Source organism: Rhamphochromis longiceps, linkage group LG4 (assembly GCF_057381845.1).
Source record: "Rhamphochromis longiceps isolate RC_006_pf linkage group LG4, R_longiceps_female_GT1.1, whole genome shotgun sequence".
Taxonomy (NCBI): domain Eukaryota; kingdom Metazoa; phylum Chordata; class Actinopteri; order Cichliformes; family Cichlidae; genus Rhamphochromis; species Rhamphochromis longiceps.
In genome coordinates, this window is record NC_140560.1 from 26989300 (window position 1) to 27008615 (window position 19316).

At 38.9% G+C, this 19316-nt stretch overlaps 3 protein-coding genes across 3 annotated transcripts; all 3 read left to right on the forward strand.

Moving 5' to 3' along the window:
* Positions 1-706: 706 nt before the first annotated feature.
* On the forward strand, positions 707-4999 carry adgre5a (adhesion G protein-coupled receptor E5a). Its single transcript, XM_085405359.1, has 12 exons — positions 707-778; positions 1516-1669; positions 1780-1902; positions 1991-2184; positions 2267-2431; positions 2527-2721; positions 2869-3086; positions 3169-3229; positions 3353-3444; positions 3646-3811; positions 3887-3958; positions 4196-4999. The coding sequence occupies exons 1-12, from the start codon at positions 707-709 to the stop codon at positions 4235-4237; spliced, it is 1554 nt and encodes a 517-aa protein (XP_085261485.1). The 3' UTR covers positions 4238-4999.
* Positions 5000-9891: 4892 nt separating this feature from the next.
* On the forward strand, positions 9892-12412 carry ptger1c (prostaglandin E receptor 1c (subtype EP1)). The gene is made up of 3 exons (XM_085404188.1): positions 9892-10198; positions 11077-11913; positions 12062-12412. The coding sequence occupies exons 2-3, from the start codon at positions 11083-11085 to the stop codon at positions 12239-12241; spliced, it is 1011 nt and encodes a 336-aa protein (XP_085260314.1). The 5' UTR covers positions 9892-10198; positions 11077-11082; the 3' UTR covers positions 12242-12412.
* Positions 12413-12570: 158 nt separating this feature from the next.
* Positions 12571-19279, forward strand: slc27a1a (solute carrier family 27 member 1a). Its single transcript, XM_085404185.1, has 13 exons — positions 12571-12962; positions 13235-13402; positions 13501-13895; positions 15306-15473; positions 16065-16134; positions 16238-16329; positions 16409-16518; positions 16632-16841; positions 16929-17055; positions 17160-17297; positions 17796-17960; positions 18083-18229; positions 18317-19279. Exons 2-13 carry the CDS (start codon positions 13236-13238, stop codon positions 18472-18474), a joined length of 1947 nt encoding a protein of 648 aa, XP_085260311.1. The 5' UTR covers positions 12571-12962; position 13235; the 3' UTR covers positions 18475-19279.
* The last annotated feature ends 37 nt before the right edge of the window (positions 19280-19316 follow it).

Sequence of the window (19316 nt, forward strand, 5' to 3'; positions counted from 1 at the left end):
TATTAAAGAATGTTTGGAAATCAAAGACATCTGTGGATCTAACGCCAAATGTGTGAATACTATCCCCTATTACTCGTGCACCTGTGATGATGGATTCATTTCTACTACTGGGAATAAAATCTTTCGTCACGATCAAAAGGCTACATGTGAAGGTAAAATGTTGCTCTCATTGGTGCTGCCATTTTAGAGTGAGCTCTTCAGTTTAAGGTGATGGCAGAGGATTTTTTTTCAGAGGTATTCTTACATGTCTTCTTCCTGCTGCTCTAGATATTAACGAATGTCATAAAGGAAATCCCTGTGGTCAGAATGGATTATGTAACAACACACAAGGCAGTTATTACTGCATGTGCAACGCTGGGTTCACTAACTATGGCAACAAAACGGCACGGTGCACTGGTGAGAATACAATAAAAACTGAACTTTGCCAAGATCCATTTTAATCTGATTTTCTTCAAAGTAAATGCATGAACAGAACACTTCAAGAAAACTTTGGTCATCAGTAAAAACTTTTAATACTTTATTTCCTCAGAATTAAACTGTGATGTTTTCAAAGATATAAATGATGTGAAAGAGGTAACTCCACACAAGACACAGTTATATCACGAGTCAAAATATATTTGAAATGCGTATTATCTCATAGATTTATTTTATCATCCTCCAATCCCTCTTCTAGAGATTTCATATTGCAGATGGCTTAGTGAATTACATGGAAAAAACCTGTCAGGAACTCACAAACAACAAAAGACCGGTAGAGCTGAATGGAGAGGAGACTCTAAAGGTACAACTAAAGTAAACTGTAGTCTTTTTTTTTTTTGGGAGGGGGGTGGAAGGGGGGGATATGGTGTTCAGATTTCTTGTAGACTGTTGATGTTGACCCCAGTATCAAAGTCTGCCTCAGTCTAACTCTTTCTTGTTTCACCCTGCAGTTACGATTATGTCCAGAAACATTTGGACAGTAACAGATTTCTAAGAAATATTGTTCTGTACTGCAATAGATTTTAAATGAAACATTTAAATGCAATTAATGCAATTAAAATGTGTGCTTTCAGCTGTAATTCAAGCTAAAGAAAGTATTACATTAACTCCTAAAGAATGATTGCATTGTTCACACATAATCACAAATATCTCTTTTTTTGTCTTAAATGCTGAGTGAAGAGCATTCACAATCTGGCCTTTTCATGTAGTCTTTGTGTTTTTTTTTTTTTCATTGTGCTAGGCTTGGATAATTAATTTGTAAATATGATATGCCAACCTACTAGAGAGTTTTCTTCACTTGCTGGATGTTAAGGTGTTCTTTTACTGGGTGAAAAGTTTTCAGCAATCATCCAACGCTGTTGTCTTCTGCTGCCTTTTTGTGTTGCTTAGCTCATCATTTCATTCTTATTTTTTATTTATGTGAGATAGACTAAAGCCCCCTGTAACCCTGAATGTGTGTCTGCATGTCTGCCCGTGTGTAAATATTGCCTGACTTAAGTGTATTTTACTCCATCTTCCTCTCTTCTCCTGTGCCTGTAGAGATTCCTGAATATGACTGATGAGCTCTTGTCCAGTGCATTTCTTAATTATAAAAGGAAAGTTTCAGACTTTCTTGACTTGGTGGGAAATGCTCTGAGACTCATAGGACCCTTCACTAATTCTTCAAGGATTTATATCTCCTCAACTCAGACAGGTTAAATAGAAATTCGAAGAAAATAAATCAATTCACTTTTAGATGATTTTTTATTGATACAATTTTAGGAAACCAGCAATGCATGTTCAGAAAAGTCTGTCTGGTTTCAGAGCTGGACATGTTTGTACACAAGGGGCCTGTTATACCTAAAGGAAACATAACATTATCAACTAAGCATGCTAACTTGGACATCCAGATGGAGATAGCTACTGGAGATCCTGCCTATTACCCCGGTAATCATATGCCAACAAATACTATATTTCTAACCAATTTCATCAAATTATGAGCCCCTCTAATGATGCTCTCCTTTCATTCTTACAGGCTTTACAACAGTGTCCTTGATGAGTTATTCAAACCTGGAAAACTCTACAGATGGCTTCTTTAATGGAATGAAATCACAAAAGAACCAGAGCTTTAAGATAAACTCCAAAGTGGTGACTGTCACTGTCAGCAACAGAAATACAAGCCACCTCAAAACGCCAGTTAACCTAACTTTAAACCACCTAGAAGAACAGGTAGAGGTTATCTCTCATTTGTTGTTTCAGATTGTGGTGATCACTTTTGCCAAAAACCCCCCCACATATATTTGTTTTATAGGCAAATCAAACATTCCACATCTGTGTGTTCTGGGATTCCTCGGTGAATGGAGGATCATGGTCTGATCGTGGTTGCGGTGTGGCAGAGTCAAACCTGGAATATACTTCGTGTTCCTGTAACCACCTGGGAACCTTTGCTATACTCACGGCTTACAATGAAATTAAGGTTTAAACTAATTAACCGCAACATTTAAACTTCAGACTATTTAGTAGTTAAACCTTTAATCCACTTTCATGTACTTTCATTTACTTTCCCAACAGGAGAAGTTTGAATTTCATCTGATCATATGGGTGTTCCTGTCCATTTCACTGATTTTCTTATTCATCTCCATCTTGACATTCTCAATGATCCGCTCTATTAAAAGTCCAAGAACCACCATCCACCTGCATCTCTGCATCAGCCTCTTCATTGCAAACCTTGCCTTTCTAGCAGGAATCTCTCATTTTGAGAACCAGGTAAATACTAACTGTGTTTGAAGCTCAGATGAATGCAGATCCAGAATTTTTTACTTAACTTGAATTGTGATGTAAAGGGACAAAATGAGGAAAAGAACAGAAGTTTAGTAAGTCTAGTTCGGCAATATCTCATCTCTTCCCCATTAGGATGGCTGCACAGTGGTGACAGGGATCCTGCATTTTTCCTATCTGGCAACATTTTTATGGATGTGTCTGGACAGTGTACAACTGTTCAGGATGATAATGCTTGTTTCGAACACCAACTTTAAAACCCTCCACATGATGGCAGCTGCCTATGGAGTTCCAGCTGTTATTGTTGCCATCTCTGCCTTAGCTAATTCCAGGGGACATGGCACTGAGAGATAGTAAGTTCCCTCTATTCCTAAAATTTTATCATCAATTTATCCTTGAATCTCTATTTATCTTAACTCTTAATGTGCATTTCAGCTGTTGGGTAACCCAGGGATTTATTTGGAATTACTTTGGCCCTGCATGTGTAATCATCATTGTAAGTAAAGTTGAAATCAATTTAGGGAAATGATTATAGAGTAAAATGATGTGTAAAAAAAAAAAAAAAGCTGATGTAAACATAAATGTTGCTTTTGTTGTTCATTTGTTTTTGCTTTTTCAGGTAAACATTTTCTTCTTTTTCATAACTGTATGGAAGTTAGCACAGAAGTTCTCAAGTGTAAACCCTGACCTGGATGACCTGCACAAAATAGAGTAAGTTACCCATAAGCTGCGCATAGAAATCACTATCATGATCCTGTTGAGTTTTGGTTGTGCTGTTTAGATTATTTCTTACGTTGCTTTAGAATTTTTTATCTAGGTTTTGGATTTTTGTTTTGGGATTGGTCCGTAGCCAACAAAGGCTGATTTTTCAATCGGTCATTCATTTTCTTGCCTGCAACATGTTTTCTGCAGGGCATTCACCATTAGTGCAGTGGCTCAGCTATTTGTATTGGGCAACACCTGGATCTTTGGTTCTTTCCAGTTTCAGGAAAACCATACAGCCATGGCTTACCTCACCATCTTTGGCAGCCTGGAAGGAGTTACACTCTTTGCAGTGTATTGTCTGTTTTCCAGGCAGGTTAGTAATATTCATGCTTAACTAAATAAGAAGTTCTTGCCGGTTGGTAAAATTTCATTTATATCCTCATTTTAGGTGAGGGAAGAGTACAAACATGCCTTGACCAGAATGTGTGCTCCTCGGAAGAAGAGTGACAGAAAAGCTCGTGTAAGCAGTTATTTACAGAAATTGATGGCACAGATTAACATTTGATCGGCAGCGGTACTGCTGCAAACTATTCCTGAAGTTTCATTTTGAACACCTTCGAAATTTGACCATTTTGTTTGTTTGATAAGCTGTTCTGAAGGACATCAAGATGTGAAGTGAATAAGATCCTTTGGTTATAATGAAAGACATTTTTGATCATTTTTTGAATATGAATATTCTTCATTTTGTCATCATCAGGTTTCGAAGAGTGCCCAGGATACAAGAGAATGTCAACTTTGAGGAGCTAGAAAGTAATCACCTGCCGGATAAAAACTGCTGACATGTATATTTCAGTTTTTGTACTGGACAAATATCTCTTAAGCAATCTTATAAAAGTGGAGGGATGATGACTTTGTATACTTGCTGATATCTGTAGAATTCCCCTGGTCATTTCTGAAGCGGAAATTTCTGAAGATGTCAAAAGGGTTTTTGTACCAGGCTGTAAATATGCTTTTTAATGCTATAAAATTTGCCTTTTTAACATAGTCTATGCAGACTGACTCCCCTTTTGGAACCAACTTCTTGTGTCATCTAGAGAAACTGCAATAGTTGCAATTTCTGCTTTGACTTCATTTTCAAGCAGCCGAGGTTTACCCTAACCTCAGTCATATTTACCATCACCCTGTTGTTGGTTAAACTAATCATCTTTTTTTTTGCCTGAATTTATATTCAGTTAACTGTTGGTTCTGTAATGTTGTTGTGTTACCTACCACTAGTTGGGGCTCCCACTCCCTTCTCTGTACAGGGAAAATATAAAGGGTGCAGCACTTGAGAAGTTCTATGTATGCTTTCAGAGTAAATTGAAATATAACCACTCAGCAGAAACTACATGCAACATTCGGATGCTAGCTCACCAGAAAGGAAGGCTGATGGTGTTTGCAGATAAGACTACTAACAGTAACTTCACTCAGGACACACATCTGGCATCCTGTGTTTGAAATATTATGAACAGTGAAGGTTGAACAGGTTGACCAGGTTCATTTTTCTTTTGTGTAATACAGTTGCAAAGAGCATTTATAATGTACAAATTAAGAAATATGAATAATTAGGTATCCTTGTTTTGAATGAGAGCTTTTATGATTTGTTTATATTACATTTTGACACCAATATATAATTTATGTAATATCTATCTATATCTATAGATGCAGATATATAGACATGTATAATCTGCAACATGATTTTTTGAAATAACATTGAATAAATGAAATCTGTGTTTGCAACAAACTTTTTCTCTTCTGTGTTCAAGGTGATGGCTTAAGATTTTTTTTCTCAGCTCTTCTTAAATGTCTTCTTTCTGCTCATCTAGACATTAACAAATTTCAAAAAGGAAATCTCTGTGTTCACAATGCATCATGTATCAACACACAAGGCAGTTATTACTGTTTCTGCAATGCTGGCTTCAGACTAAAATCTGGCTGATTTAACTTGTCTGGGAATCTGGAACAATAAGGAGGTGAGGGCTGAGTATGACATAATGCAGCAAAATGTTTATCGTCTCTAGGCATTGTTATATAACAATATAATTAGATTTGTAATATTTAGAAAACTACTATAAGGGTTAAAGTCCAGACGCTTTTCTTTGCAAGCTCCTTTGACTACGATGACCTGGATGACTGAGAACCTTCACAGACATACTATAGGGGTTGATTACATTAAATTGTAGAAGCTTAATTTTCAGACAGCTGTATGCGATCAGAAAGAAAAGCACGCACAAACCTGGAAGAGTTGGCCAGATTTGTAGTGAAATGGCTGGCAATGGACAGATGCAACGGTATTGATGATTACACCCTTGTTCAATAAAGAGGATGTATGTTGTATAACAAAACACAATAAGACAGCTCATCAATTTGTTCATCTACACGGGGCATTTTGTAGAGGGTAGCAGGTGTGCCAGTTTGTCTTGAAACAACAAATGTAATCTCCACATTATGATGTTTTTCTCAAAATAGAATTATTACTTTAATCTCATTTTTTTAACTTTAATCTCAAAACCCATCCATCCATTCTTTCCCACTAAATGATCAATAATATTTTTGTTCTTAATAATGCCCATTTCCACTGCAGAAATGGAACCATTTTGAGCCAGTGAGAATACAAAAAAACTGAACTGCCCTTGTGAATTATCTGAAATAAATCTCTCAGGAGCTCAGAGACAGTAAGAAATCAGTGGACCTGAATGAAGAGGACATTCTTTGTAGGATAGCGTCTGGTGACCCTATGGATGGATGTTGGAAAACTGTTCGTGTTGCGCTTGCTATTTCTTTCTGATTAATTTGTTATGACTCTAATTAATAAATTAATAAATAGACAAAGGGCATTAGTAAAGGTGACTGGGTAGAAAAATAGGAATAATTATAATAATGTTTTAATTTGTTCATTTATTTATTTGTTGAGTCACTTGAATTAAAGCTGAGTTTCATTAGCTTAGCTTTAACTTGTTGCATTCTCATCTACTGAAAAACAGAAATAAATTATTTAAAATTGTGTCATGGGCTAAATATTTTCTGACTTTAACTGTATTTCACTCCATCTCCTTCTCTTCTCCTGTGCCTGTAGAGATTACTGAATTTGACTGATGACCTCTTGCCCAGAGCAGTCAATTCTAAAAGGAAAGTTTCACATGTTCTGGTCTTAGTGGGAAATGCTCTGAGATTCATAGGGCACTTAACTACCACTTCAGAGATATGTTCTACTCACAAACATTAAATAGAGGTAAATCAGTTGAATTTTTGACCATTCGTTAAGTAGAATTCAACCTTTAACTTATATTTTATACAGTATTAGCAAAGAAGCAACGCATGTTCAGAAAAGTCTGTCTGGTTTCAGAGGCGGACCTGCTTGTACAGTGGGGCAAAAAAGTATTTAGTCAGCCACCGATTGTGCAAGTTCCCCCACCTAAAATGATGACAGAGGTCAGTAATTTGCACCAGAGGTACACTTCAACTGTGAGAGACAGAATGTGGAAAAAAAATCCATGAATCCACATGGTAGGATTTGTAAAGAATTTATTCGTAAATTAGGGTGGAAAATAAGTATTTGGTCACCTCAAACAAGGAAAATCTCTGGCTCTCACAGACCTGTAACGTCTTCTGTAAGAAGCTTTTCTGTCCCCCACTCGTTACCTGTATGAATGGCACCTGTTTGAACTCATCATCTGTATAAAAGACACCTGTCCACAGCCTCAAACAGTCAGACTCCAAACTCCGCCATGGCCAAGACCAAAGAGCTTCCGAAGGACACCAGGAAAAGTATTGTAGACCTGCACCAGACTGGGAAGAGTGAATCTACAATAGGCAAGCAGCTTGGTGTGAAAAAAATCAACTGTGGGAGCAATCATCAGAAAATGGAAGACATACAAGACCACTGATAATCTCCCTCGATCTGGGGCTCCACTCAAGATCTCATCCCGTGGGGTCAAAATGATCATGAGAACGGTGAGCAAAGATCCCAGAACCACACGGGGGGACCTGGTGAATGACCTGCAGAGAGCTGGGACCAAAGTGACAAAGGTCACCATCAGTAACACACTACAACGGCAGGGAATCAAATCCCGCAGTGCCAGACGTGTTCCGCTGCTGAAGCCAGTGCATGTCCAGGCCCGTCTGAAGTTTGCCAGAGAGCACATGGATGATACAGCAGAGGATTGGGAGAATGTCATGTGGTCAGATGAAACCAAAGTAGAACTTTTTGGTATAAACTCAACTCGTCGTGTTTGGAGGAAGAAGAATACTGAGTTGCATCCCAAGAACACCATACCTACTGTGAAGCATGGGGGTGGAAACATCATGCTATGGGGCTGTTTTTCCGCCAAGGGGACAGGACGACTGATCCGTGTTAAGGACAGAATGAATGGGGCCATGTATCGTGAGATTTTGAGCCAAAACCTCCTTCCATCAGTGAGAACTTTGAAGATGAAACGAGGCTGGGTCTTTCAACATGACAATGATCCAAAACACACCGCCCGGGCAACAAAGGAGTGGCTCCGTAAGAAGCATTTGAAAGTCCTGGAGTGGCCTAGCCAGTCTCCAGACCTCAACCCCATAGAAAATCTGTGGCGGGAGTTGAAAGTCCGTGTTGCTCGGCGACAGCCCCAAAACATCACTGCTCTCGAGAAGATCTGCATGGAGGAATGGGCCAAAATACCAGCTACTGTGTGTGCAAACCTGGTAAAGACCTATAGTAAACGTTTGACCTCTGTTATTGCCAACAAAGGTTATGTTACAAAGTATTGAGTTGTATTTTTGTTATTGACCAAATACTTATTTTCCACCCTAATTTACGAATAAATTCTTTACAAATCCTACCATGTGGATTCATGGATTTTTTTTTCACATTCTGTCTCTCACAGTTGAAGTGTACCTCTGGTGCAAATTACTGACCTCTGTCATCATTTTAAGTGGGGGAACTTGCACAATCGGTGGCTGACTAAATACTTTTTTGCCCCACTGTACATAAGGGGCCTGTTATATCCAAAGGAAGCACGGCTTTATCAACTAAGCATGCTAATTTGGACATCCAGATGGAGATAGCTGCTGGAGATCCTGCCTTTTGCTCTGGTAATCACATGCCAACATATACTGCATTTCTAACCAATCTTGTCAGATTGTAACCCACTCCAGTCACATTGTGATTTTATTGCTACAGGCTTTACAGCAGTGTCATTGATGAGCTACAGATACTTTCTTTGATGAGATGAAATCACAAAAGAAAAACAGCTTTAAGAAAAACTGCATATACAAGATTTTTTTAGGCCCAAAAAATGATGGTTTCTTCAAAAAGAATGTGGAACAAAAAAAACTGTCAAACTTGATTGCTTGTGAAGAAATAATATCATTTTTAATTTGGTGCCAAGAACACATTGGCACAAAAAATTGTGAGACTAAAAACGTTATATAAATAAACATTATATATATAAAAACTATTACAGCAGTTCTTCCCTTCAGTGTCCTAACACTTACACTTACAGTGCTTTTAAAAGAATCCTTGCTGCAACACAGAGAATATTCAATTTTCAAAACTTTTATTTCACATCGTGTGTGTTTGTGTCTGCGTGTGTTGCGTTTTACACAGCACTCAAACTTTCTTGGTAACATGACTTTACACAAAGCTTGTTACATCAATTTCCTTTCAATTTCATTTCTGTTTATTTATTTTTCAAAAGAAGCTTGAAGAGATTAAACAGATAAAGCAGAGCTCCACACAGGGTAACATAATAATGCTTTTTGTGGCATCCACAATTTTCTCCAGAAGCACCTTCTGACATGTCTTTAAATTAGTCAAAATTGTATTTTAATGTTTTTCTGTTTACATTTTCAGAAGCTTTAAACTGAATACATATTCTCTGTAATATTTTAGGCCTTTGTGTATTGACATTTCCGACTTCATTCATTTTATTTTATCTGGAAAATAAAAACAGTGGAAGGATAAAGAGTTCTATTTTTCTTTAGTCGTTTAGCAGAAATAAAATAAATAATTCCGCTTCCATTCAATGACATTTTCCATCTTTCCCCTTATGTTTCTTAGATCTGAGGGTTCAACTTCAAAGACTGAAATAGTTATACTCAGAGAGGAAATGGGAGACTGTCTCCACTTCCTTCCTGTTTACGTAAGATCACAGATAACAACTCTGAACAACTCTGAAGTCTACACATAGGTTTATGAATAATGCTGTTTAAGTTATCATTGCAAATTCCTTGTTTAGAAAATGTTTAAATACATGTCTAAAATACTTTTTCAATAATATAATTTTTAATATGTGAGATACCTGTTAGGATGTTGTTTAGCATGTGATGGTGCATCTAAGTATCTAATTATCATCTACTCTTTCAAACTCTTTTGATGATTTTTGTCTGGTGTATAAATGCTGGAATTTGAGGAAGAAAATGTTAGTGAGGACTAACATTTTTTTAGCTCTACTCTGTTCCAAATGAGTATCTCTTACGAGTAGATTAGAGGACATGTTCAGACGGGAAAGAATAGTATGCAAAGAAACCTGTCTGCAGATAGAGAAAGAGAAAGGTAGACCAGGCAGGAAGAGGAGCTTTCAGAGGACAAGAAAAAAAATTAGGGGAGGGGAATGAAAGTAAATAACCGTAGGCAACTGTGATCATACTGTGATTTGGTACATGAGGCATCTGTGTTATCAAGAGGCACATTCATCATCCTTCATTCCTTTTGAGTGTTCATCAAAGGAGTCTGAAGGTAAGTTAATGGCAATTTACTACATAGAAATAATACTATATGTTTAGATACATTCCCCTCTACTGAAATAATTTAAGCAAAACGTGATTGTGGGGAGATCTTGGCAAGACATTTCTTACTTACCCCCCCCCCCAAAAAAAAAAGAAATAAACAGATCCAGTCATAGTTAAAGGACAACCTTCTTTGGACACTAGTGACACTTTCTTAGTATTACCCTTGAATTCCTCTGTAATGATTTCAGACTTACTGAAATAACTGATTAGCAGACCAAAGGAGATTATTCATATTCATTAAAGCTCTAGTTGATGTTACTCTATTATCTCAGGCCTATAACATCAAAAGCTCAAGTGCAGTTTAACTCAGCTTTCCCCACTCTCCTTTACAGTGTTGCTTCAGTTCATTTATGCACAGCTCTCTTAGATGAGTTGAGGTCTGAATTTTGACTTGGGCATTGCAGCACTCTGTTTTGTTTTCTTTTTCAGCCGTTCTAGTATAGATTTGCTCCTGTACTTCAATCAAGCCTGTTGCATGACCCTATTTGAGGCATGTTTTAAGCATTATTAGTCTACATCATTCATTAGGAATAAAAGCAGGGTTTTATCTACTGTGTTTCATTCTTGCCAAGGAATAGAGGCTCATCTAAACGCTCTTTAAATCCCATTTGTCAGAAACATACCACTTATTATTACTTTGAGCTGCCCAGTAAAGCATGTATCTACTGAGTTTTTGTTTGTTTGTTTTTAACTTCTCTGATGTGTTGTTGTCTGCAATTTACTTGAGATATCTAGATGGCAAAACAGGTTGAAATTAGCTAAAAAATTGTAGACTTTAACTAATGCATGTTCTTTTAAACTTTTTCATAATTTTTCTTTTTGTAGGTATCAATGGAAATGATGACAACTTGCCATCTGAATCAGACATGTGGCCAGCCGAATAGTAGCGTCCCACCTCCCATGAGCAATTCAGGCTTAGCAATATCCTGCTTCACAATGTTATTCGGCACCATCTCCAACCTTGCTGCACTGAGCATCCTGGCTAAGTCTCGTGGTAGATTCTGCCGCCAGTCCAAAGCACCATTCCTACTTCTAACAGTGGCTTTGCTTTTGGCTGACCTCGGAGGTCATGTGATCCTAGGTTCCTTTGCACTGTATCTCCACATGAATCATCAGTATACTATGAAACTATGTGATGTCTTTGGAACAAATATGGTGTTTTTTGGCCTGTGCCCTTTGCTGTTCGGTTGTGTTATGGCAGTGGAGCGCTGTGTGGCCATCACTAAGCCATTTTGTCGTTTTAATATGATTACTGTGGCTCATGTGGTACGGGTGGTGTTATTCCTTTCCGCTCTTGCACTTGTTCTGGCAATTCTGCCTTTACTCAAAGTAGGGACTTATACTATCCAATATCCATGCACCTGGTGTTTTTTGAGAGTTACTTCTCCACGTTTTGCAGCTGACACTTACCTGGCTTTGATTTTCTCATGTCTGGGCCTCACTGCGCTCACCCTTTCCCTGTTCAGCAACATAATGAGTGTTGCTTCATTGGTGCATGCCAGAATGAAGACCCCCAATGGTCAAACAAACCACACAACCCGCTTTGGTCGTCATCAATCACGTACATCATCTTCTTCGCTGTTTTTTTCATTGGATATAGAGGTAATGGCGCAACTGGTAGTCATCACTGTTGTTTCCTGTGTCTGCTGGAGCCCCTTCCTTGTGAGTGCTGCTTTTGTTATTCTGAAGACTTTTTTTCTACAATAATTTAGATATGATTTATTTTAATATTAGATCTGATTAATAAAAAGGGACAAAGAATAAATAACACATCATAATTGTTTTCTCTCATTTTTCTCCTACATTTTAGATCCAAATTCTTCTGATGCAGCTCAAGCAAAGCCCTGGAACATCAGCTCAAAAGCTCATCTATGTGGCTTTACGTATAGCCTCCTGGAATCAGATCTTAGACCCCTGGGTTTACATCTTACTGAGGAAGACAGTGCTCTTCAGAGTTTGTGGACAGAGATGGACCCTGACAAGAACATAGTTCCACTATTTGCATTAACTATATTACTCATGGACTTTTTGTATAGAGAACATAGATACTTTCTATTTATTAACAAACCAAGAGCTTATTTACACAAGCAGTTAGTGAATAAGAGATGGAGGCGGACTTGAACTACATTTCACAACATTTAGTAGTCTGTACCGGTTCTGTCATCAATAGCAGCTACTTGCAGATTGGCCAATGGGGCGGTATTAGTTTTGACCAATCAAAATTGAGAAAAGCTTGACAAGCAGTGAGTTTAACAAATAGCGGACCTGCAGGAGAAGGTTAACGCCCGTGGTGGGTGGTGCTTCTGTGGCAGCGACTCTGTTCAATATGGAGTACAGAAAATAGCCACATTCAGCTGGAGTTTAACTGTTCTCATTCACATTTGTGCCACTTGGGCACAAATTATAATCGCAGGCTCGTAGAGGACACGTGACTGGACTCGCTAACGTATGTTTGACATATTTATAGATGTACTTTGAATAAACTAATAAATACTTGAGCACAACTGCGCTGTAAGAAGTAAAAGTGTGCTAAGACTTGGAAAAAAAATAATACGGATTTTCCTGAAAACGCTTCATTGGGGACTTTCTCGACGCTCCCAACAAACGGAAGGACGATTTGAAATACCGCTGGTTTTCTAAATAATAAGGCGGGCCGACCTGCGAGGTTATCGGGTGAAAGGTGACAGTGCTTCTGTCTAATTGACCTGTAGGTAAGTTATGCGTTTAAAGTTTGTGAGTAAACAGTGGTTCTTTAAATGCCGCTTGTTCACACACGATGCTTAAATTTGAGCTGAATTCTCTTTAAAAACGTAATCTCCGTTCAGTGGAGTAATGCGTTAGTTACAACCTGCAAAAGTTTCTCGTGTGTACTGACCTGCAACTGTAGTACTTTAAGCCTCCAGAGTGGAACTCATGTAGGCTTTAGCTCAAGCCACTTCTTTCTGCTAAACGCTTCGTCTTTCTCCTTTTATACTGTGACAAGAATGCACAATGCAGCGAGTGTTTCAGCCTCTCTGGGGTCCATGGGACTGTGTCGTCTCTTCGGGGTGTCCTGGCCCTGGAGTCTGGCAGCAGGTCTTGGGGTATATCTAGGCACAAGCAGCTGGAAATACTTCTACATTGCAGCACGCACGGCCAAGAGAGACCTCAAGTAAGTTAACGACATCTACATCAAGTTGTGACTCATTTGCGTGTATATCTGTATACATCTTTGTGCTTAGACCTGATTTTTCTTGTCACACTCCCCAGTGGCTTGTATGTGCTCATGAGAGTGAAGCTGGCCTTATGGCGCTACATGCACCATGGAAGCAATATTCCTTCCATTTTCGCCCAGACAGTGAAACTCCACCCAAATAAACCAGCTCTCATCTATGAGGCCACAGGAGAAATGTGGACCTTCACCCAGCTGGATGAGATATCAAATGGAGTCGCCCATTGGGCGAGAGGTCAAGGATGGGTCTCCGGAGATGTTGTGGCCCTTTTCATGGAAAGTAGGCCATTACAGGTGGCACTTTGGCTGGGTTTGGCCAAAGTTGGAGTGGAAGCTGCACTCATCAACTTTAGTCTCCGCTGTGATCCTCTTCTGCACTGTATCGGGGTATCAGAGTCACGGGCGATTGTGTTCGGAGCTGAGCTGGCGGATGGTAAGAATGTAGAGATGATGTAGAGAGAGCTGATCATAAAATGAGTATTTGTTTTAATTTTGTATAAATGGAGCTGTTTGTATAAATCTGTGATGCAGTATTATACTGTCAGCAAGGGACAGGTGTTATGTTTGCACCCACAATACAGCTAGTCTCAGCTACAGATTCCTTGCTTGATATCTGTAACGGTATAGTAGATGGTCATCTTAGGTGGTGTCGTTGTTCACACTCAATCTGTTTTAGAATATGTTATTAATCCCTAAGGAAATGATGTAGTTACAGTTGCTCCAAGACAATAAGAACAGTAACAGACTGAACTAATCTAAAATATTACAAAGTTACAAAGTATAAGAAATAGCTCAATTATAAATATCCAGAATATTACAGAGATTAAATATATGAGTGACACTGTACTCTAAACTTTAAACTGTAAAACTTTATTTTGTTATTGTCACTGTAGAGCATATGCAAATATTAAGGCTTTAACTATTGCACTGTGTACTGTGCATTAGATGGAGAAATTGTACCGAGAGAGAGCCTCAGGCAGGAATGATTTCCTGTGTGGTTCAGTGGTGCATTTAGGTAATCTCAGTCTCTCACTGAACGTGCTCCTGTGACTGGGCACTCATGGAGTGGGTGGAGGGTATTGTCCAGAATTGTCCTTATCTTGGACAACATCCGCCTCTCTGACAACAAGGGAGTCCAGCACCGTCACAACAATATTGGCAGTATCCACATCTGCGACCCTCAGCCTGCTGTAAAACAAACAACAATAATGACAGGGCCTATGAAATGTAAGACGAGTTGGACCTGTCGTTGGCATCCATGCTGCCAGTGAAATTCTTGGTGAAGCTAGTTAACGCAGTTTAAATACAACTTCTAAAAGCCAGAGACAATACCTGATATGAATTTGGCTGATCTCTCCTTCAATTGTGCGACCTTGAGCTCTTTAGTTAGTTTCCAGTGCTATTTTTAAATCACTTAGTGGAGGTCCTATTCTGATCATTTACAAGTGGCATGGATCCCATGAATCTCAAACTTGCACAGAGAGAAAACATCAGCAACTGTGTCAAACTGGCAAATGCCAGGAATTTTTGGCTGTACATACACAAGTATGTGATTAGATTCCCTGCAACTTTCCCCTTTACCAAAGTGGAATTCAAGTTAAAGGGCGAATGAGAATCCCAGAAGACCAAGTGATCAAAACATAAGTGTTCAGAAGTGATCTAATAATAGCAGATTGTGGTGAATTACTACCCAAGGTTATGACCTTGAAGAGCACTAGCTGAATTAAAATCATCTAATGGTGTTGGACAACTTTATGATCACACACATACAATCTAGAGAGTCTGAACTGAGTTGACTTATATCCCCTTTTTATATCTAACTATGTTTCTTCCTGAATGCCAGCTATGTTGGACATCAGTTCCACCATGAGCCAGTCCATGGTACGATTTTGTACAGGAGACCTCAGTGCAGAACAGTTAGCCTGTCTTGCTGCTCAACCTCTGGACCCTATTTTAGCTGCTGCACCTAAACATTCCCCTTCGCCTTGTGTTCCCCCTAAAGGAATGAATGGTGAGTATCTCACTAAACTCAGCTCTCACTCTGACACTTAATCTGTATGTTTCAAATGCCTTCTTAAACAATTTCCTTACAGTGTGTGTAGCTGTTAACCTTTGGTTCTTGGTTGATTCTGAATTCCCAAAGTGTAACCCTAGTAATTCATTTTTCTCACACTGCTATTTCAAAACTAAAATTACTTTCCAGTAATTATATATCTCAAGCCTGATAAGGAAAATACTTGGCTAATAATGCGAGTCATTTTATGACAGTTGCATTTATTTTTCTTAGACAGCTGTCTGGAGCAGATAAGAGTGACTTGCTTGCACTGTCCAGTCTGGATATTAATAAACCATTTCCTAGCCCAGTGGTAAATCTGTCTTAGATGAATTAACATATAAGCCAGTATTAAAGGTGTGAGCTTCAGATATACCTTACATAACAGTTCAGATGAAATTGCAAAGGGAAATATTAAGCAAAGTAGAAACGATGTCTGCATTTTCAGTTCTTTAATGCATTGGTTTCCAAAATGCCATCCCAGCAGTAAATAAAACACTATGTAAATTTGCAGGGTGCATTTTTATGCTATATTCTATTGTTTTGCAGACCGCCTATTTTATATTTACACCTCGGGGACCACAGGATTGCCCAAGGCTGCCATTGTGGTTCACAGTCGGTATGTTTTCTTGAAGAATCACTACCAAAAGAAAAAAAAAATCACCTTTCTTCAAAGTTAATACATTTAATGTTTATCTGGGAATCTCTGTTTTCTTTGACAGCTATTACAGAATTGCTGCTTTTGGGTATTTTGCCTTTCGCATGCGCTCTGATGACATTGTCTATGACTGCCTGCCTCTCTATCACTCAGCAGGTATGTGGTGCTAGTCTACAGATTTTTAATGACTACAGTTTCACCTTCAAGGTTTGATCAAGTTTTCTTCTCTTTCCAGGAAACATTATTGGAGTTGGCCAGTGTCTGATCCACGGCCTCACTGTTGTAGTGAAGAAAAAATTCTCTGCCAGCCGCTTCTGGGAAGATTGTATTAAGTACAACTGCACTGTAAGCACCTATTGATTTCATTAGTATGGCATTTATAATAGTTTTTTTGAAGTTATTCATAAACCATGATGTTTTGAACAATAAGATTTTTTTTTTCTTCCCTCGGCTTGTAGGTGGTGCAGTATATTGGGGAAATCTGCCGCTACCTCTTGTCTCAGCCCGTGCGGCCAGCTGAGAAGCAACACAAAGTACGGCTTGCTGTGGGAAATGGATTGCGCCCCAGTGTTTGGGAAGCCTTCATGGAGCGTTTTGGGGTGGCGCAGATTGGCGAGTTCTATGGGGCCACCGAGTGCAACTGCAGCATTGCTAACATGGATGGCAAGGTCAGCAACTACCATGTAACTTGACATGCATGTCCTCACTATTACAATGTTAATTGGATCAGAGTTTAGCTAATTCTATCCTGCCAGGTGGGAGCCTGTGGATTCAACAGCCGTATTCTTCCCAATGTGTACCCCATCCGTCTGGTGAGGGTTGATGAAGACACTATGGAACTTGTTCGGGACAGCCGTGGGTTCTGTGTGCCTTGCCGCCCTGGTACTGAACATCTATACAGCAGTTACAACTTGAAGGGTTTTGGGAGTCTTTGACCTATGCTGGTCTTCTTAGAGTGCTAAATTATAGTCCTCCATGCCTTGCAGGGGAACCAGGCCTTCTGGTAGGCCGCATCAACCAACAAGACCCATTAAGGCGTTTTGATGGCTATGCTAACCAGGATGCTACAAAGAAGAAGATCGCTCACAATGTCTTCAAGAAAAATGATTCTGCTTATTTATCAGGTTGGGAATAATTTTTGTTTGATGCACCTATAAAGAAATTATTGTCCCTCATCTTTTCTAAACAAACATTCATGAAGTCTACTGCAGTTCAGTCGGCTTGGCAGGAAATAGATTAAGTTCATTCAGATCATTCAGATCACCTGGAGTCATTTCTCCCTGTTACCTGGCAAAATCAGCAAATTACCATATGATCAAGTTGATAATGATGTCTCGCACAAAGTTTTGTTTTCAGAGTTTATATATAAACTTTTACTGTGACATCCACCTTGCTACAGCTGATTATCGATGTAGTGGGAGCTTCACCCATTTTTCTGCCTGTCATTGTTTATGCTTGCATAGCTTGCACATCACATTTTTAAAATTTGCTACATTAAACTTGTGTTTTTCAAGTGTTCAAGGTAATTGTTATTCAAACAAAACTTGGAAGTTTAAATAACTCATGTCAGTGATTAATAGCTGTAAAAACCGCACAGGTACTTTGCTTTACCTCCACCCCAGGTGACGTGTTAGTGATGGATGAGCTGGGCTACATGTACTTCCGGGATCGCAGTGGGGACACCTTCCGCTGGCGAGGGGAAAACGTCTCCACCACTGAGGTTGAGGGTATACTAAGCAATCTTCTGGGTCAAACTGATGTTGCAGTGTATGGTGTGGCAGTGGCAGGTAATGGTTCATGTACTTAACTGCCTTTAGCATTGCATTGGGACTATGTAGTTCCCCTTTATTGTTTAGTGATTTTAAAAGAACTCAATACTACAACTATTTATTTCTATGCTTAACTCCAGGTGTGGAAGGTAAGGCAGGCATGGCTGCCATTGCAGATGCCACGGGGAGTTTTGACTGCAGCAATTTCTTGCAGGATATCCAACGAGTTCTTCCTCCGTATGCTCGCCCTGTGTTCCTGAGAATCTCCCCACATGTAGACACCACTGGTAAAATGCTCCTTTAGTTTTATGCTACCACTGATGACTACATATGAAAACAAATTATAATCTGTGTGTATCAATATTTCTGTATAGGTACATTTAAAATCCAGAAAACCAGGCTGCAGAGGGAGGGATTCGACCCACGACTCACGAATGACAAGATCTACTTTTTAAACACCAGAGGTGCACGTTACGAGGCCATGAATGAGGAGCTATACAACGCTATAGTCGAGGGAAGAATGTCTTTATGATCTGGAGGCTTTAGCAGGGCAGTCAGGGACCCTTACTTAAACAGCTACTTTTCAGAGAATGAGTAATATACGGATATAGGAGTGTGTGCATCACTCAGCCTTGATGTACCACAGTTGCAGGGAAGAGACTGAGCGGGCTTCCGACATGGAGAGAGTACTGTAACAGATGATGTTTTAACACTGTATAGTAACACACCAGAACATGATGTGTGGGCATTTATTCCCTTTAATAGCATCTTTGTCCATTTTTAAAATCTGAGCATCACCGCACATAGAGTGGAGTAGAAATCTTACATTAATGTGAGTAGGAAAAAAGGGTAGTCAGGTTAAACTTTGTTACATGGTATGTACCTGTTTATAAACTGTGCTGCAAGATTAATTCTGTATAGGTTTAAACAATAGTTTTGTGTTATTGCTGTGTGTATGAATGAGGCTAAGAGACCAGAGTTCAACATGCAGTGTATGTGGCTACTAGCTTGAACACCCACCCTTGACATTTTTATCTTTGACATGTTTATTGCAATGGGAAACTAATCCCACTTGTCAAATCTGAACTTCTGAGGACACTTGTTTACAAATATGCCAGCATTGCTGTTTTATGTGCCTTTTATGAAACTAAGAAACTAAGATCTGTATTTAATGACTTTATTTTTTAATATGAGCTTAACTGTGTGTCGAAATCACAGAAGTGATATTTTCATCATACGATACTAGGTCACATATAGTAACTGTTATTGTGTAAAAAATCTCATTACTGTTGTAAGATGTAGTTGTAAAGCTTGGGAAGATATTCACAATCATGGATCTGTTGGAAATTTTTTAACTCAAATGAAAGATTTTAA

Bases quoted from the DNA above. Each gene is read 5' to 3' on its own strand.
- slc27a1a (XM_085404185.1), top strand. From the start codon at position 13,236: ATGCACAATGCAGCGAGTGTTTCAGCCTCTCTGGGGTCCATGGGACTG. The intron at 13,403-13,500 runs GTAAGTTAACGA...CACACTCCCCAG, and splicing joins ACGGCCAAGAGAGACCTCAA to TGGCTTGTATGTGCTCATGA. The intron at 18,230-18,316 runs GTAAAATGCTCC...ATTTCTGTATAG, and splicing joins CCCACATGTAGACACCACTG to GTACATTTAAAATCCAGAAA.
- ptger1c (XM_085404188.1), top strand. From the start codon at position 11,083: ATGGAAATGATGACAACTTGCCATCTGAATCAGACATGTGGCCAGCCG. The intron at 11,914-12,061 runs GTGAGTGCTGCT...CCTACATTTTAG, and splicing joins TCTGCTGGAGCCCCTTCCTT to ATCCAAATTCTTCTGATGCA.
- adgre5a (XM_085405359.1), top strand. From the start codon at position 707: ATGGAAAAAACCTGTCAGGAACTCACAAACAACAAAAGACCGGTAGAG. The intron at 1,903-1,990 runs GTAATCATATGC...TCATTCTTACAG, and splicing joins AGATCCTGCCTATTACCCCG to GCTTTACAACAGTGTCCTTG. The intron at 2,722-2,868 runs GTAAATACTAAC...CTTCCCCATTAG, and splicing joins TCTCTCATTTTGAGAACCAG to GATGGCTGCACAGTGGTGAC.